At 42.1% G+C, this 17,899-nt stretch overlaps 1 protein-coding gene across 1 annotated transcript in view; it reads left to right on the top strand.

Annotated features, from left to right (window-relative positions):
- Positions 1-17,899, top strand: part of LOC146808719 (cell adhesion molecule CEACAM21-like) — an 863,737-nt gene that overhangs the window by 389,052 nt on the left and 456,786 nt on the right. The window contains exon 3 of the mRNA XM_085614221.1: positions 3,163-3,256. Within this exon, the coding sequence (XP_085470347.1) occupies positions 3,163-3,256 (94 nt within the window). The remainder of the gene's footprint in view (positions 1-3,162; positions 3,257-17,899) is intronic.

The following is a 17,899-nucleotide window of genomic DNA, read 5'->3' as shown; positions in this document are numbered from 1 at the left end:
CTACCTCGATGACTGGCTGTTGAAGGTGTCCTAGCCCCAGACGGCAGTCTACAACCTATAGACTACGGCAGACCTGCATTCTCTGGGGTTCTCTATAAATGTGCCTGAGTCACACCTGACTCCTTGTCAGACGCTCCCTTTCATCAGAGCTGTTCTGGACACAATGCAGTTTTGGGCCTATCCTCCCAAGCAGTGGGTCCAGGATATTCAGGTTATGATTCAGATGTTTCAGCCTCTATCCTGGATTTCTGTGAGACTGACTCTTAGGCTGTTGGGCCTTATGACCTCCTGCATCCTGTTGGTAAAGCACTCCAGGTGGCGTATGTGGGCTCTGCAGTGGTGGTTAATGAATCACAATTGGGTCAGATCACGATTGGCGGCTCCAGTTGGAGGTGGTGCCAGGTCTCTTTCAGCAGTGGGGAGAACCTTGGTTAGATTTGTTTGCCTCCGAAGAGAACGCACAGTGTCCGCAATACTGCACGCTGGAGATTCGAGGGCAGCAATCGCTCGGCGAATCCTTTTGTGGTGAGCGGAGCGCAGGTCTGCTGTACGCTTTTCCGCCCATACCACTCCTGCCCAGGGTTCTGAGGAGGGTCAGGAGCGACCGGGCCCAAGTCAGCCTTGTGGCTCCGGACTGGGTGAGAAGAATCTGGTATCCAGAGCTTCTGAAGATGAGCATCGATCCTCCGATCAGACTGTCCCTTCGGCAGCAGGGGAGGGTCCTCCACCCGAACCTGTCAACCTTGCGCCTCCTTACGTGGAGATTAAGCAGCGGCAGTTGATGGCTTTTGAACTTCCTCCTAAAATATGTATCATTATTTTGGCAGCCAGGCGGCCCTCCACTAAGACGGTATACGCCTGCCGTTGGCAGAAATTAGTATTATACTGTACAGAAAGGTCTAATGACCCTCGTTCTGCTTTTCTTTCCACTGTCTTTTTATTCATTCTAACCCTTGTCCAGCAGGGCTATGCTTTGGGACTCTCAAGGGTTACCTTTCTGCACTGTCTGCTTTATTTGCGGCTGCCAGACCAGCCCTCTCTCTTTAGGTCACCAATTGTACATAGGTTTCTAAAAGGGTTGGCTCACTTGTTTCCACCCATGCCCTTTGTTATGCCACAGTGGGACCTTAATTTGTTCCTCACTTATGTAATGTGTGCACCCTTCGAGCTTTTACATAACTGTCCCCTCCCGCTGCTGACCATTAAGACAGCCTTTCTAGTGCCGATTACATCTGCCCAGAGGGTGAGTGAGTTGCAGGCGTTATCTTGCACACCTCCCTACCTGAGGAGCGTCTCCACTGACTGGACCCAAAAAGAGAGTTGTCATTCTACCTTGACCGCACAAAGAGTCCCGGGTGGATGATCAACTCTTTGTGGGGTACGTAGGAGCTAAGAAGGGAAGGGCTGTGCAGAAGAGGACCATCTCTCACTGGGTCGTTCTCTGCATTAAGATCTGCTATGCCCTGGTGAAGAAGCAGCCCCCCTGAGGGATTTAGGGCCTATTCCACCAGGGGAAAGGCTGTGACTATGGCCTTGTCTCAGGGTGTCCCAGTCATGGACATCTGTTAGGCAGCAACGTGGGCATCTTTGCACACGTTTGCCAAGCACTACTGCCTGGGCAGTCAGGTCCGTAGGGACTGGCATCTTGCCCGTTCGGCCCTGCAGGACTTCCTAGTTTGAATTATTGGTCCGCACCCACCGCCAGGATGGTATGGGTCGGTATCTAATACAAAGGTAAGGAATCTGCAGCTAGATGTCTCTATCAGATGAACAAGTTACTTACCTACGGTAATGCATTATCTGGTAGAGACTCTATTTAGCTGCAGATTCCTTACAGCCCCACCATTGACTCCCTGGTTTGCGGACTAATAGTCTAGGGCTGGGTTACTCCCCTTTTCAGGGTCCTAGTTTTCTACACAACTACATCAGTTACTTTGTGGATCTTCGCTTCTGGCGTGGAAAAAAAAAAAGTACTGACGTCTGCTCACGGGGTGGCGCCTACCTAGGTACCGCAAGGTCATAACTGACACAACCGACGTCACTCGGAGCCGAGTGGACCCACCTGATGGCATGCAGAAGGGGTATTGCTCAGCAAAAGTTTACAGATCCAGCCTGATACCTGGGAAATTCAAAGGTAATGAACCTGCAGCTAGATAGATAATGTGTTACCGAAGGTAAGAAACTTGTTCACCACCATCACTGGGATAGGCTCCCGCGCGTCAAGTAGGGAATGAAATCCTGTGGTCATTTCCATATTAATAGCAGTCCAGTCCATGAGCTCTCACTTACATTGCTGGCCATGAATATTTAACTGCGAGTTCCACTTTTTTAAGACTTGATTTTTTAGAAGAGAAGGTGGAGGATCAAAGATCGTAGTCTTTATACCCTCACGCATCTGGCAGGCCATACAATGCCATGCATACACACACATACACCACGTTCATAATGTCAGCATATGCAATGTTATACTTCCACTGTAGTGGAGCGCCACAGTGTGTGGCTTTACACACACACGATTCCAAGGCAGAGTATGCAATTTTGGTACTCCCTCCCAAGTGGAGCGCCACAGGGCTTGAGGGATACGCCCTCACATGTATACAAGGGAGAGTATGCTGTCTTTGTACTCCCACCCATGTGGAGTGCCACAGGGCTCAGCGCATGCACTCTCACCAGTATACAGGGGAAAGTATGCAGTCTTTGTACTACCACCCATGTGGAGCGCCAGAGAGCCCAGTGCATACACTCTCCCCGGTATACTAGGACAGATTATGCAGTCTTTATACTCCCACCCATGTGGAGCGCCACAGGGCTCAGCGCATGCACTCTCACCATTATACAGGGGAAAGTATGCAGTCTTTGTACTACCACCCATGTGGAGCGCCATAGAGCTCAGTGCATACACTCTCACCGGTATACTAGGACAGATTATGCAGTCTTTATACTCCCACCCATGTGGAGCGCCACAGGGCTCAGCGCATACATTCTCAATGTGACAGTAGGTGTTGATAAAGGGGGCAAAAAGTACTGAGTAGTGGTTGCACATGAGAGTCGTGAAGCCCCAGTACACTAAAAGATGGTGTCTACAGAGCTCCCTGACTCAAGTGTATGTTAAAACATAACAATATATGACTTTCTGACTCTTCCCTCTCTCTTTTTTTTCAGAAAAAGACAAGTCTCCACATAATAGCAGTCCAGGTCTCTCAGTTGGATATATCGTTGACATTGTGATTGGCGTGCTAGCGGTGGTCATCATTCTGTAAGTGTGCATAGAGACTCATGCCAAGATATCTCCCTCTGTGGCTCCAGTTCACCAATGGTTCCCAGCTGTTCCTCAGTGTTTCCTTTCTGGGATGGATTAACGCCCTCTCCCTTCATCCTCAGTGTCTGCCTGTAGTCCTTCCTCAGTGTTTCCCTTCGGGGATTAAGCCCCCCTCTCCCTTCATCTTCAGGATCTGCCTCTAGCCCTTCCTCAGTGTTTCCTTTCTTGGATTAACCCCACTCTCCCTTCATTTTCAGGGTCTGCCTCCAGCCCTTACTTAGTGTTTTTTCTCCGGAATAATCCACCCCCCCTCTCCCTTCATCTTCAGGCTCTGTGTCTAACTCTTCCTCAGTGTTTCCTTTCTGGGATTAATCCCCCTCTCCCTTCATCTTCAGGTTCTGTGTCTAGCTCTTTCTCAGTGTTTCCTCTCTGGTCTGCCTTTAGTTCTTCCTCAGTAGTTCCTTGCAGAGATTAATGACCACCTCCCTTCCTCTTCAGGGTCCATCTCTAGTTCTTCCTCCATGGTCTACCTCTTAAATCATCCACCTCTTAAATCATCCCCGTCTTCGTTTCCCTTTAATATCTGCCTCTGCCACTTTCCTCTGACCCCCTAATCCATGCACATCTCTCACCCTAAGGAGCAGTCACTAGGGTTACCCTGCTATAAACTGACTTTCACCAAGAAGGTTTATGTTTTAAGCTGGAAGGTGCAAGTGCCTTTATTCGCCTGATCTCTTTGGTTTATGTCCACAAGAAGGTCTCTGTTCTCTCTCAGGGATTTGATCCTTCTTGTCTGATGTTAGCAGATGGATCATGCAGGATAGGCTGAGGCTGCTGCACAGAATAAAAATGTGAAATACATTTCAAAAGACTAAGGCTCATTTGGTGAGACCTATATTCATTGAACCATCATTTGAGTAGTTTAAAATTTTAGTGATCTCTTGGTCACTCACCCCCAGTCACAGATCTGGGTCTAATCCATTGCTATTTTGCTCTCCTCATCACACTAGTTTGGACCCAGCCATATGCAAATCAGTCTTGACCCAGGTCCTTATGGAAACAGTCCAACCCAAACTGCCAATCCAGGTCTTCTCTCGACTGGAAAAAAGCATCCTGGGACGGGTTTTGGGCTATCACCCCTCACCAGCCATGTCTGGATGACATCAATGTCCCTGGCAGGCATGACTCCGGTTCTTCTTCAACCTGACACCAGGACACAGCCTTAGACTTCTTGAATAAAGCGTACTCTGAAAGTTCGCCAAGGCTGAGGTCAACCAACCGCTTTCACATAGCCAAGAGTGAGATTGTACAACACAAGCAGAAGAGCTCAAGAATGTCTCCTCTGCCTGGATATGAGGTCAAAGGCACCGGGGCTCTTGAGAAAGTAAAAATGCAAAGCCTTTGCCAGACTCTGTCACAAGGACTCTGCTGGGTGCGGAAATACCCAGCATGCCTTGCGATGCTGCAGGACAGAGCCTTCAGTGTCCCACTGCACATGCAACCACTAGAGTCCGGCCTTCCCCTCCCCCCTTTGACAGCACCCTCTCTGGTAGACTTCAGAAACAGACTCAAGACCTGGCTCTTTGACTGAGACCAGCAACCTAGCGCCTGGATACCCTCACGGCTGAATAGCAGCGCTGTTCAAATACAGATTGATTGATTTATTGATCAAGAGTTATACCCGATTGATGAGCTGAATCCCTGACTCTGGGGCTAATCCTGCACGTCTGCAGTGATGTAGTACCCACGGAAGGCACAGCTCCCGGGGTCCCACAGCTCTCCGCGAGCAGCTGACTGCCATGGATGTAAAGTATAGAGGAGGTATGGTTAGGATGGTGTAAGTTCCTTCAATCACTCAACCGGCCAGAGATTCCATCAAAAGGAACCACGCCTGAAATGGGGTTAAATTATTACGGATCTGTATTAAATATACATAACAAACCTTTTCTTTGTGTTTGATGCGCCCTTTTCGCAGATAAATCGTTTTTTTAAAATGATTTCTGATGGGAACTCAGACCTAATGTCCAGTGTGTTGGTTCAGGACCCTCACTGGTGCCAAAACAATCTCTTTGGCAGTATATCAGTCACGAGCCACTTGGGTCATGTCAGAATACCAAGGGCAAAAATATCGCCCTCCAAGAATATCACGATAAGTTTAGATTGTTAACTCCACATCTGCTCATCTTCACAACATAGCGATAGTTGATGCTCTGCTCTTTACAGTCGCCTTGGAGGATTAACACTGGATACTCTGATGGAACAATGCACCTGTTCCCCCTAGAAATTGTAATTTGAGAGAGCTTATCGAAAAACTATGTTGAATTTTTTATATATATATATATATATTATATATATATATATATATATATATTATATATATATATATATATATATATATATATATATATATATATATATATATATATATATATATAATTCGTCGACCGGCGCCAAAGTTATTCCAAATAGAATGTTGCGGATTTCCTATGGAAACAGGGTCCTAACTATAACTACCTACTGGCGACCGCCAGTAGGTAATATATATATATATATATATATATATATATATATATATATATATATATATATATATATATATATATAAGCCAAAATCCAACTTGTCAGAAGCTTTCTAATGCGCTGAAACTTCTAAAGCAGGAAACGGACACCAGTTGGTGCTGTTGTTGTTTATTCACATGCAAGAAATGCCGCCATGACGCGTTTCGGGCTCACACGCCCTTGATCACATGACATGCCATTTGCTTTTTTCCCATTTTTAAAGTGCTAGTGCAATAGTTACCCATGAAGACAGACTATATGTCTGTCTTCCAACATATCGATTCACGACATAGTGCCAAATGTCACAAGGCTATTTTATATGGTGTTGCGATTTGTAAACAAATACATACACTGTTTAAATACATTAAAATATACAGCGTGATTAATATGTTATACCAAATAACAAGGCATTAAAGACAGATTATGTATGTCTGTCTTTATATTATTCGGTTTGCGGCTTAATGCCGGAAAACAAATGTTGTTTGTGTCGCTGTATAAATGTAAACAATTTCACTCTCTGTATAAATACCATAAAAACAGTAAAAGAGTACAACGATATAAATGTGCTAATATCGTGACCATGTGGCATAGAAATGGGGCAGGAAATAAATAGGAAGGTGTACAGTTTGCGAGTGTTAAAAACATTCTAGACATAAAACACTCAAAACCAATTGTATGTTATTTGAAAATGCACTTCCTTACTATATCTTGCAATAATTTCTTGACCCATGTTGAAAAATTCAGCGATATGTTGGGCTAAGTCATAGGTTATACAGTGCTAAAATTATGTGCAACACCTGAATAAATAAAGTGCAAAATGTGCTTAGAAACTGATTTAGAATAAACCAATTATAGTTCGGTGCTTAAGAATACATATTCCTTTTTTAGCAAAAGAAGGAAAAAATTTGGTTAAAATTGGAATTAGAGGGAATCAGCATGGATGTTTGAGGATACCACAATAATTGTAACTGGAGTGATGTATATAGGCCATCTAGCTAATGCTAGCTGCCAATTGTCCGGATTAGTAAAATCCATTTAAAAGACAAATATTACATTATATTGTGTTTCTTTCTTCTTTTATTTTAGAGCCAGGTATATAAATCCTCCGTTGTATTGAGGCCATTCGGATACTTGCTATCAAACTCCAAAATATATTTGGTCTCCAGTTTCCTCAATTGGGCCTCTCTGTTGCCCCCTCTCCTCAATGGTGGTATTGAATCCACAACATAATACTTAAGGTCTTGTACTAGACTGTTGTGGACTTCCTTTATGTGTCGGGCCACAGGATAGCTTGGATCTGCGTTAGCTATTGCTCTGGTGTGTTGTAGAATCCGCTTGTGGACTTGTAGCTTAGTGCTACCAATGTACTTCAATCCACAGGCACATTCCAACACATAAATTGCATACTCTGATTTACATGTCAATGATTTGGAGATTGTGGTCGGGGCTGATTTGAATGGGGTTGTGAAAGAGTTTTTATTTGAACCCAATTTACAGGCTTTGCATGAAAAGCATTTCTTGAACCCTCTAGAGCTCATTAGCCAGTTTTTGTTAGCAGAAATTTCCGGACTACTTTTGACTAAGTAATCACAAGATGATGGAGCCTTTCTGTACGTGATGACTGGATTGGCCAAAAGAAGTTCACCAATTATTGGATCAGTGCGCACGATGTGCCAATTTTTTTGTTATAACACGGCTGATTATGTCTCTTTGTTTGTTATAGGTCATTATTAATCTAGGATCGGAAGGCTCTTTTGTATTTTGGCTAGGAGTCATAGACGTTTCTATGCTAGAACAGGGGAAAAGCAATTCATCTCTGCGTAGTTGATTGGTTTTATTTATAGCCGCAGAGATTGTATGTGTGGAATAGCCCCTTGCTAAGAAACGATTTTTTTCATTCTTCTTGTGCTTGAGCCGAATCCTCATCTCTGCTGCATATCCTGCGTAGCCGCAGCATTTCTCCATACGGAATGCTATGTATAGTATGTTTTGGATGGAAACTAGAGGCGTGTAGAATAGTATTACCCGCTGTTGGCTTACGATATAATTTAGTTTCCAATTTATCATTATGTATGAAGACCTCTACATCTAAAAAGCAAACCGAATATTCACTGATATTGTAAGTGAGCTGCAAATTGATATCATTGTCATTGAGCATGCTAATGAATGATACTGCACTTTCCCTGTTGCCATGCCAAACCAAGAAAAGGTCGTCTATATATCTGACCCATTTGATTACATGTTTGTTGATTATGTCCTGATACAGGGTATGTACTATTTCCTCCTCCCACCAGCCCATATGGAGGCAAGCGTAACTAGGTGAAAAGCTTGCCCCCATAGCCACACCTCGAGTTTGCTGGTAGATTTGGTTCTGGAAGAGAAAATAGTTATTGTTTAGGCAAAATTCAGTCAAGGTTAATAACATTTTGTTATGATTAAGGAACTGAATTGGTCGCCTGTCCAAAAAATGTTTAAGAGCTCGTATTCCATCTTTATGGTGTATGCTTGTATATAAGCTTGACACGTCTATAGTGATCAATAAAAAATCTTTACACCATTGAAGTTCGTAGATGTTTGTTAAAAAATCTGTGGTGTCTTTTATGAATGATGGTAAGGCTCTGACATGTTCCTGTAAGAATGAGTCAATATAAATGGAAATGTTCTCCAACAGACTTTGTTTGGCCGAAATGATGGGTCTGCCCGGAGGCTTATTGATGTCTTTGTGGATCTTTGGGATGAAATATATCACGGGCGTGACGGGATAGTCTTTTTTCAAAAATTTGTATTCATCCGTGTTGATTAAACCTGCTCTTTTCCATGCTAAGAGACGTTTGAAAAGCTCATTTTGTGCTGCCACCAATGTTAGTTTGTTACTTAATTTGTAGCATGATCTGTAATTTAATTGCAGCAAGGCCTCTTCTAGGTATAATTTTTTGGGCCAAAGCACAACATTGCCACCTTTATCAGAGTTCCTTATAACAAGAGAATCATCCTTTTTCAATTTTTTAATCAGTTGGTGGTACTGGTGCTGGCGTGCTTTTTGATAGTTGGAAACTTTTTGAATTCTGTGATTGAGCTTTTTAATTTCATTCAGAACTACTTCATGGAAAGCGTCAATAGAGTCTCGTGGGAGGATAGGGACAAAGGTTGATTTTAATTTGAGTCCAGAATTGATCGTGGCTTTGGTTATAATGGTTTGCTGCTCCAAGATTAGATTGATTTTTTGTGAATCTAATGTTGGGGAATTGTCTGATTCGAGAGCTTGCATATCGCACAAGAGAGCGGTATCTGCTACCGCTAACCCTTGCGGCAATTCATTGGTTACCAAATTTGAAGTTGGAAGAGAGATTTTGGATTTTTGTAAACTGTGGAATTTTTTGAGTTTCAATTTCCGTATGAATTTATAGACATCAACTCTTGTTTGTGCATACTGGAAATTAGATTCCGGACAGTACGACAGTCCTAAGGAAAGCAGTTGTTGTTCAGCTTCACTTAAAGTAATGTCTGAGAGGTTGATGACTGATCTTTCATTGGGCGCTTGATGAGCTATTTCTGCCTCCAATTCTTTCTTGCCGATTTCTTGTTGTTGAATTGGGGACGCACTGATTCGCTTGCGCCTTGCTATGCGACTTTCTTTGCGAATGAGGTTTCTCCTTTTCCTCCTCTCATGTTTGTGTGTGTTTGTGTATGTTTATATATATATATATATATATATATATATATATATATATATATATATATTAACATAGAAAATCGCTTTAAGCAGAAAATTTCCAGCACTCCAAGAGGTAAAGGTTCTTTGATTTTATTTCTAGTGATGTTTACATCTACGCGTTTCGACGGCTGAACGCCGCCTTGTTCACGATGTGGAAACACTATTCACTTACAATTAAAATAGACATTTCAAATGGTAAACATCAACAACGGACTAAATTTCACGACATGGTATATTCACTGTGAATTTAGTGGCCATCTTTAAACATTTAAACAGGCCGATTTTATAAACAGTATACCGAGAAACTCATTCAATATATATAGAAAGAGTATGTTGGTATGACTTTATCACATGGAAAATAAAACATTTAGTAGAAAAATTAATTTCTTACTCGTTTCTGTCATTATTCCATTAAAAAAACAATGTCATACTCATAAAAGCTTTTTATCCTTATTTCTATTACAATTGAAATCATAAAAAGTCCAATGCAATTCAATTGGAGGGTAAATGCCATAAATTAATTTTTGACGTTCAAATTGAAAGTGCCAGTGCAAGTTTCCATTCATCTTCAACTCAGTTCCTTCACTGAATTAGAGTATACATTTATACAGTACTGGATATTCAAAAAAAGTGCTACTGCATATTTATTACAGTACGTGATATCAAAATAAAGTGCTTTTGCTTTCATCTCTGACTTAATTTCAGCCCTGATTCAAAGTGCACATTTTTACAGTGCAAATCTAAAACAAAAGTGCTAGTGCTTTCAATCTTCAGGTCAATTTGTTTATAACCCCAAGAAAGTGCAAATGCTTTAGCTATATTATATGCAGTCTTTTTAGTTTCAACTGATATACTTTTGTTCTATTCATCAAATTTAATCACCCTAATACCAACATTATTGTACTGTTTTAACGTCAAATTAAAATTTCAACAACCCTCCATCTCCAACTTCATTATTCTGTGTCTATCAAAAAAATGTCAGAAATGTTTTACAACAAATCTTGGTTTCCTTGTGTGCAGTACTACTCTTCGTCTTTCTATTTTGTTTTATTGTTCATTTGAGACAGGTGTAAAGGTCTTCATCAATATTTAACCCATAAGGCTCCTTACTATTGAACTCTAGAATGAAATAGGTTTCAAGCTTCCTGAGTTCACTCTCCCTGTCTCACCCTCTCTTTTTCTTTGGGATTTCTGCTACACAACTGTACTGTAGACTTAAGGGGTTGCTCTCATGATATGATTCAAAATGTCTCGCAATAGGATAAGTTCTATCCTTATTGATAATTGCTCTACGATGTTGTAAAATTCGTTGGTATACAGGTAGAGTGGTACTTCCTATATACATTTTAGAGCATGGGCATTGCAGAATATAAACTACAAAACTCGATCTACATGTTAGGAAACCTTTGACAGTCACTGTTTTGTTAAAAAATGTCGTAAAGTGAGTGCGATTCAGTCCATGTTGGCATGCCTTACACTTAGGCATTTCTTAAAACCCATTTTTTGTTGTTGTTGTAACCAGGTAACAGTTCCTCCTTTCCTTTCCTGAAATTCACTTTTTACCATCAGATCTTTCAATGATTTGGATTTCTTATAGGTAATGTCCGGATGCTTTTTAGGTCTCGCATAGGGCAGCGCATGCGCTGCCTCTCCGAGGCATTAAGTAATTAGTATTAGTGGTGAAACTCCACCCATTATGTTTTTATTTGTTTTGTCACTTACAATTGGTTACATCCGACATTGCTCTTCTTATCTCGCTCATTAATTGGCTGGTGGTCCGATACCTCACTTCCGTTTTGATTCTGTTTTGCCGGAAGCAGCATCGACCAACTACAGTTTATCTCCGCTGCTCAGCCTCAACTATTCATTTAGGGACTACTTCCTTGTTACTTTACTATTTACACAACACCCTGCTTCACCTCTCTGATTGCGCATCTCACTAAATTATTTCTTTATTGAAATTAAATGTTATTATGCAGCGGCATGCCATGCTTGAAGTTTATGGCAGACAGCCGCTTTCTCTGCAACTCGAGTTGCCTCCTTCTTCCGCCCCTCAGGAGAAAAGGCTTCTGCCGCTGCTGCTTGCGCTGCCATTTTCAGTCCCCCACCTGCCCCCCTCGTACCAGGGAACATGAGGAAGCCGCTCCCCTACTGACGGGGGAACCATGTCACGGTTGATGTTTATGGCAGACAGCCGCTTTCTCTGCATCTCGAGTTGCCACTAAATTAAATTCTTTATTGAAATTAAATGTTATTATGCAGCGGTATGCCACGTTTGATGTTTATGGCAGACAGCCTCTTTCTCTGTAACTCGAGTTGCCTCCTTCTTCCGCCCCTCAGGAGAAAGGGCTTCTGCCGCTGCTGCTTGCGCTGCCATTTCAGTCCCTCCCCCCCTCATACCAGGGAACATGAGGAAGCCACTCCCCTACTGACAAGAGAACAGTCACTGGGCCAAAGGTAGAAGCATTGTTCCACGCAGCAGATATGGTATGCACAGCAAAGTGGAGACAGGGCCCTGCGCACAGCATACCCCCACCCCTTCAATGTATGGAGGTCTTCACTGCAGATTGTGTGACATAACTGGTGCTCATGTAAAGCGCACCAATACCTTTGTGTCGAGTTCGCGCTATATAAATCTGCAACAACAAAAAAAAGCTGTAAAAAGAAAGTGTCCAACTGCTGACAAATTGCTGTCCGCTATCATGTCAATAATGGACTTCAGGCTAAAATTACGGGCCCATTTGTGCAATTTACGGACAGATGGAGATTTAAAAACTATCAGGCACATCAGCAATTATTTCACTCTGCTCTGGTATTTAGTTTTTTTCAGTGAATTTTTATGTTCGGGGCGAATCTATACAACTGCATGTACCAGAATGCAATGCATGGCACGGAAATAAGCCTGTTGCCTCCAGGCAAACTTCAAATTTGCTGCACCAATCACACATTGGACTTTTCCTTATTAACAGTTCATTTGTCCTTGATACCTTTGTTTTCGCTTTTCCTGCATCAATTTGATCACAAAACGAGAGCTGGTTGTTAAACTGCAAGAGGGGCTGACCTTGACGGTGGGGAACCGGGTTCGAGCCCCGGCGTCGGCTCAAACATTCTCTGATTCTGGGCAAGTCACTTAAGCTAAAAAAACGCCCAATTGCCTAAAAAAATCTGTATGCAATTGGTGCTCTTGAAAAGCGCTCCAATACCTTTGGGTCATGTTTGCGCTTTTAAAATTGAAAAGAATAACTAGTGATCTGAATCGCTGGAAGAGCTTAGAGGCGCGTCAGTTTGCAGTGTGTGCTGTATATGATTAGTACTTGGAGAGGTAGAGCTTAGAGGCGAGTCAGTTTGCAGTGTGTGCTATCCGTGTGATCAGTACTTGGAGAGGTAGAGCTTAGAGGCGAGTCAGTTTGCAGTGTGTGCTATCCGTGTGATCAGTACTTCGAGAGGTAGAGCTTAGAGGCGAGTCAGTCTTCGGTGTGTGCTATGCCTGTGATTAGTACTTCCTGAGATAGCGCTTAGAGGCGAGTCAGTTTGCAGTGTGTGCTGTATGTGATTAGTACTTGGAGAGGTAGAGCTTAGAGGTGAGTCCGTTTTCACTGTGTGCTATGCATTTGATTAGTACTTCCTTAGAGAGGCGAGTCAGTGGGCAGTGTGTCCTACATGTGATCGAGTCAGTTTATAGTGTGTGAACTCTCGCAGGTGCAAGGTAACGTTTGATTGGTGGAAATGGCCAGTTAGTGTCCATGGAGTAACCGTGTCAAATTTACTTCACCACGACCCTTGCTTCGAGACGCAGAGGGGAGACCACGGATCCAGCTTCGGGGACAGACGTTTGTACTTTTCCACTGTTTTGTATACTGCGACTGCTAGGCATTCGACTAATCACCATGGTATATGCTGAAAAATCTGAATCGATATGAGGACTAACCCATGTGACAGCCGTGCCTCCGTCATGCTCTTATTCTGAGGCTTAATCATGCAAAGCCAAGTGTGAATAGCTCGGCTTTCACAAGTAGCTCTGTGGGTTCAGGCTGGAGATGTGGTTTCTGACGTTCCACTTCTAGAGGCTCCAGAGCCCATTCAGAGCCCTCCAGAACCATCTCCAGTCACCTCCATAAACTTCTTAATACTGCGCACCCCTGTATTCTCTGCATGTGCCTGGAATACAGGCCTCAACATAGGCGCTATTACTTGTTGCTCTTTCCTTCTAACAGCTACAAATCGACCTTTGCTTCCGTTTTGATATGATGTCAAGGCCGTTACTTTTCCCACCCTTTGGCTTATCTTTTGAAATATATTCTAGGCATTAATAATTACTTTGAAACCGACACCTCTCAGTGTGTGAGGCTGTATTTAAGGAATTTGAAAATTCAGATCACGTTCCACGTCTACTACGATACAAAGGGGCAGAACAAAGCCGATTTACATCAAGTGCACTGGCCTTTTTGCACCAATATGTGCACTGACGAACACAAATATGACGTCATGAACCGGTACTTGGTCTAAATGTTAGTGCAAGATTCTGCTGGTGCGAGGGAAATCTATGTAATCAAAATGACATTACTGACTTGTGAGCCAGCAGACCCAGGATGCAGATTCTGGCATCTCAATTTGACTGCATTGTTTGATCGTCATCTTATTTCCTTGTGCCTCCATTTTTTAAATCTGAAAACATAAAAATTGCTTCAGAATGAACTAAATGTTAGCTTTAGTTTATATACATAAGCTTGACATTTCTTTTGTATTACAATCTACCTAAGCGCTTTATTATCATATCACAGTATTATTTAACTCATTAAATTATCGTGGTAATCGAACATGTGTCTGCCCTCTGCAGGAAATATAACTTGTAACTTGCAAGTTGCAATCGGATCTCTACAGCAGGCATACAAACGTGCTAAATTGCGAATTTGCAAGATTTTGAACTATTGGCATTATAAATGACAATGCCTTTTATTTATGTATTTAAAAAACCTGCAATAATAAAAGGCATTGTCATTTACAATACCAATAGGTCAAAGTTTTGAAAATGCGAGACCTATTGCATTGCAAATGCTTGTTTATTTTGGGGCCTAAAATCGGATCATTTCTTACCAAATACCAATGTTTATTCAAAATTGATCTTATTTCCTTATGTTCGGAATTGAAAGTTGTTATAAATCTCTGACAGTCCAATCCCTTCTCACATTTTTTTAACTGGGTCTTAGATGGCTCGAATAACACCTTCTGTCTTTCCAACTTTCTTGCTTTTGCTGCTGCCCCATCAATAATGTGTGGTGCATAACCCCTTTGGATGAATCTCTCAGTCATTTCCTGCTCAATTTTTGAGTATTCAATTACATCGCTGCATGCCCTTCTCGCTCTATAAAATTCACCGAACGATATACTCCTAATTAAAGGTGCGGGGTGTGAGCTATGCGCGTGAAGAATAGTGTTGCCAGCTGTTGGCTTTCTGAATATTGTGGTCACCAATTTATCCCCTTGCGATGTTACTCTAATATCCGGGAAGTCTATAGTGGTTCGATTATAATGTCCTACAAACTTCAAATTGAGGTTATTCTGGTTCAGATCATTTACAAACAGTTCTATTTCACTTTCTGTGCCCTGCCACAGCACAAAAACGTCGTCTATAAATCTGACCCATAATAATATATGGTTTGACCAAAATTCAAGGGGGGGGGGCCGAGCACCTGCTCCTCCCACCAGCCTAGATGTAAATTAGCATAACTGGGGGCGAAGCAGGTGCCCATCGCCGTCCCTTGTTCCTGCTGAAATAATTTGTCACCAAATAGAAATATGTTTCTGGTTAAGCACCACTCCATTAATTCCAAAATCATTAAATTCTGTTTCACAAATCTTATGGGTCTTCTGTTTAAAAAGTATTCTGTCGCTTTTAGGCCATCCCTATGCCTTATGCTGGTGTATAAAGTAGCAACATCGAGGGTTAATAGTACCATGTTATTAATGTTCCAACGTACATCATATATACATTTTAAAAAGTCTGTTGAATCCTTAATAAATGATGTTAATGTCCTTACAATGGGATTTAAGAAATAGTCTATGTATTTTGAAGCTTTCTCAAAGAGACTACCACAAGAGGAGATTATGGGTCTCCCTGGGGGATTTGTGGTGCTCTTATGCACTTTAGGGAGCATATAAAAAACTGGTAAGACCGGTTTCTCTTGTTTGATGAATTTAAATTCATCCCAACTAAGTAATTCCTCTTCTTTCAAGACATCCAGTCTCAAAAAGAATTGTTCTTTCATTTTTTCATAATCCCTCATGGTGATCCTTGAGTAACATTCACAATTGTCCAATTGACTGAGTGCTTCCTTTTTGTATAGTTCACGTCCCCATAATACAACATTTCCGCCCTTATCCGATGGTTTTACTACTACCCCTTCATCTTTCTGTATTTTAGCCACTGTTTTGTGCAACATCGATTTTTTCGGATTAAACTTTTTCTTCTTTTGGAGAGTTTTAAAAATATAGTTCTTTCAACTCCTTTGTTACATTCTCCCCAAAAATGTCCAAATTATCACGTGCACTTTGTGGTATAAATCTCGAAGGTGGTCGGAATGGGGTATGATCTCCCTTTTCTAGAGTCTCAGTTTGAGGTCCCACTGGAACGTCATCTCCTAATTCTTCATTAGTACTCCGTACTTCAATATTCGATAGTGCCAGAAGGTCTTCCAAGACAGGTGCATCACTTACAACTAGGCCATTTGATGTATTTGGTCGCATTGTCGTTTTAGATGGATTACGTAGATTTTGATTTAGATGTAATTTTGACAGTTTTAACTTCCTAACAAATCGGTATAGGTCCATTCTACTGTTTGGATAGTCAAAGTTGTTCTCATCACAGTAACTCAGCCCTAATTCTAACACCGATTGATCATCTTTAGTTAGGATCATTGTACTTAAGTTAATAACTGTTTTTCCATCATTTATTTCTTTACCGGCTTCTTTATTTGGGAGCGCATGGATCTTTTTACTTGTCATCCTGATGCTCCTTCTATAGCCTTCTCCTCCTCTTCTCTGCTTCCTCTTTCTCGGCTTCTTCCTCTCCCCCTGCCCCTTGTTGTACGATGGTCGGTTTGTTGCTCCAGTTGCTTAAAACGGTACTCGTCTGTCACCCCAAGTCTTACATCCCTGTTACTTCTGTCTCTTGGGTCATCTTGTTCTTGCTCTGAACCTGTATCTGAGCTCAATTCGCTTTGTGAAACTATTTGTTGTTCCATTACACCGCTCTGGATTTTCTCTCTTCTAACAGAGTCAAATTTCTTAGCAAAAGTATAAATCCGCCCTGATTCATAGTCAAGACGGTCGCGTAAGAATTTAGTAGCTTTTCTGTCTTTAATATGTTTTTCGTATTTCTCCAATCTGGTTTTCATTTCGCTCTTAAACTTGTTCACTTTAGCCTGCTCGTCACTTTTCTCAAAAATTGCAACCAGTTCCTTTATTCTTAATATTACTTCCTGTCTTTCCACTTCTGCATATTTTACTAAAATATGGATCGTCTTCGTGGAACTTGTGGCACTATTTTCTGCCCATTTACATAGCATCTCAGATTTCGGATTCTCATAGGTGGGGGTAATCATTATACGTAGCCCTCGTGGGACTCTCCGCACCTGTAGGTACTGGCGTAATGATGCCACTTCCCACCATTGTGAGACCTCTCGTTTTTTTAGCTTCTCATATTCATATAATAACTTGCCCAGATCATTCAATCCTGTAGGAGTCGCTACCCCTCTGTCATGCAGTACTGGCAAAGATATTTCCTCGAAGAGTTTTAAGGCTTTCTGTTGCCTCGCTGCACACTCTTCATCACTCATATTTCAATTTCAAAGTCCTCCCTCTCACCGTAATTATGGCGTTTATAAACTAACAGTTCCCACTTATTAGATCGCCACTCTCGAGTCCGACTCCCGTTACTTCCCTCAGTTTGCCTCGCTTACCGGAGTTCGCCGTGAGCCGTCTCCCTTGCTCCCTCGTTCCCGTGATCCTCCGATCCTCCGATCGCCGCTTCCGGGTTTCGGGTTCCGGGTTCCTCCTCGGGGATCCACAATACTCCTGCTCACTTCAGGCAATTTCTAGGTATAGTAACACGGGGGGCACGCCTGTCTTTTTCTCACACACGTTTTTAGCGATCCACTGGCGTGCTTCCAAATCGTCGGTGGTGCCGGAGATGAGACGTCCGCTACGTCTCCAAATATTAACATAGAAAATCGCGTTAAGCAGAAAATTTCCAGCACTCCAAGAGGTAAAGGTTCTTTGATTTTATTTCTAGTGATGTTTACATCTACGCATTTCGACGGCTGAACGCCGCCTTGTTCATGATGTGGAAACACCGTTCACTTACAATT

Source organism: Triturus cristatus, chromosome 7 (assembly GCF_964204655.1).
Source record: "Triturus cristatus chromosome 7, aTriCri1.1, whole genome shotgun sequence".
Classification (NCBI taxonomy): domain Eukaryota; kingdom Metazoa; phylum Chordata; class Amphibia; order Caudata; family Salamandridae; genus Triturus; species Triturus cristatus.
Note: the sequence above shows the minus strand (reverse complement) of the source record. Positions and strands in the feature narration are given on the sequence as shown.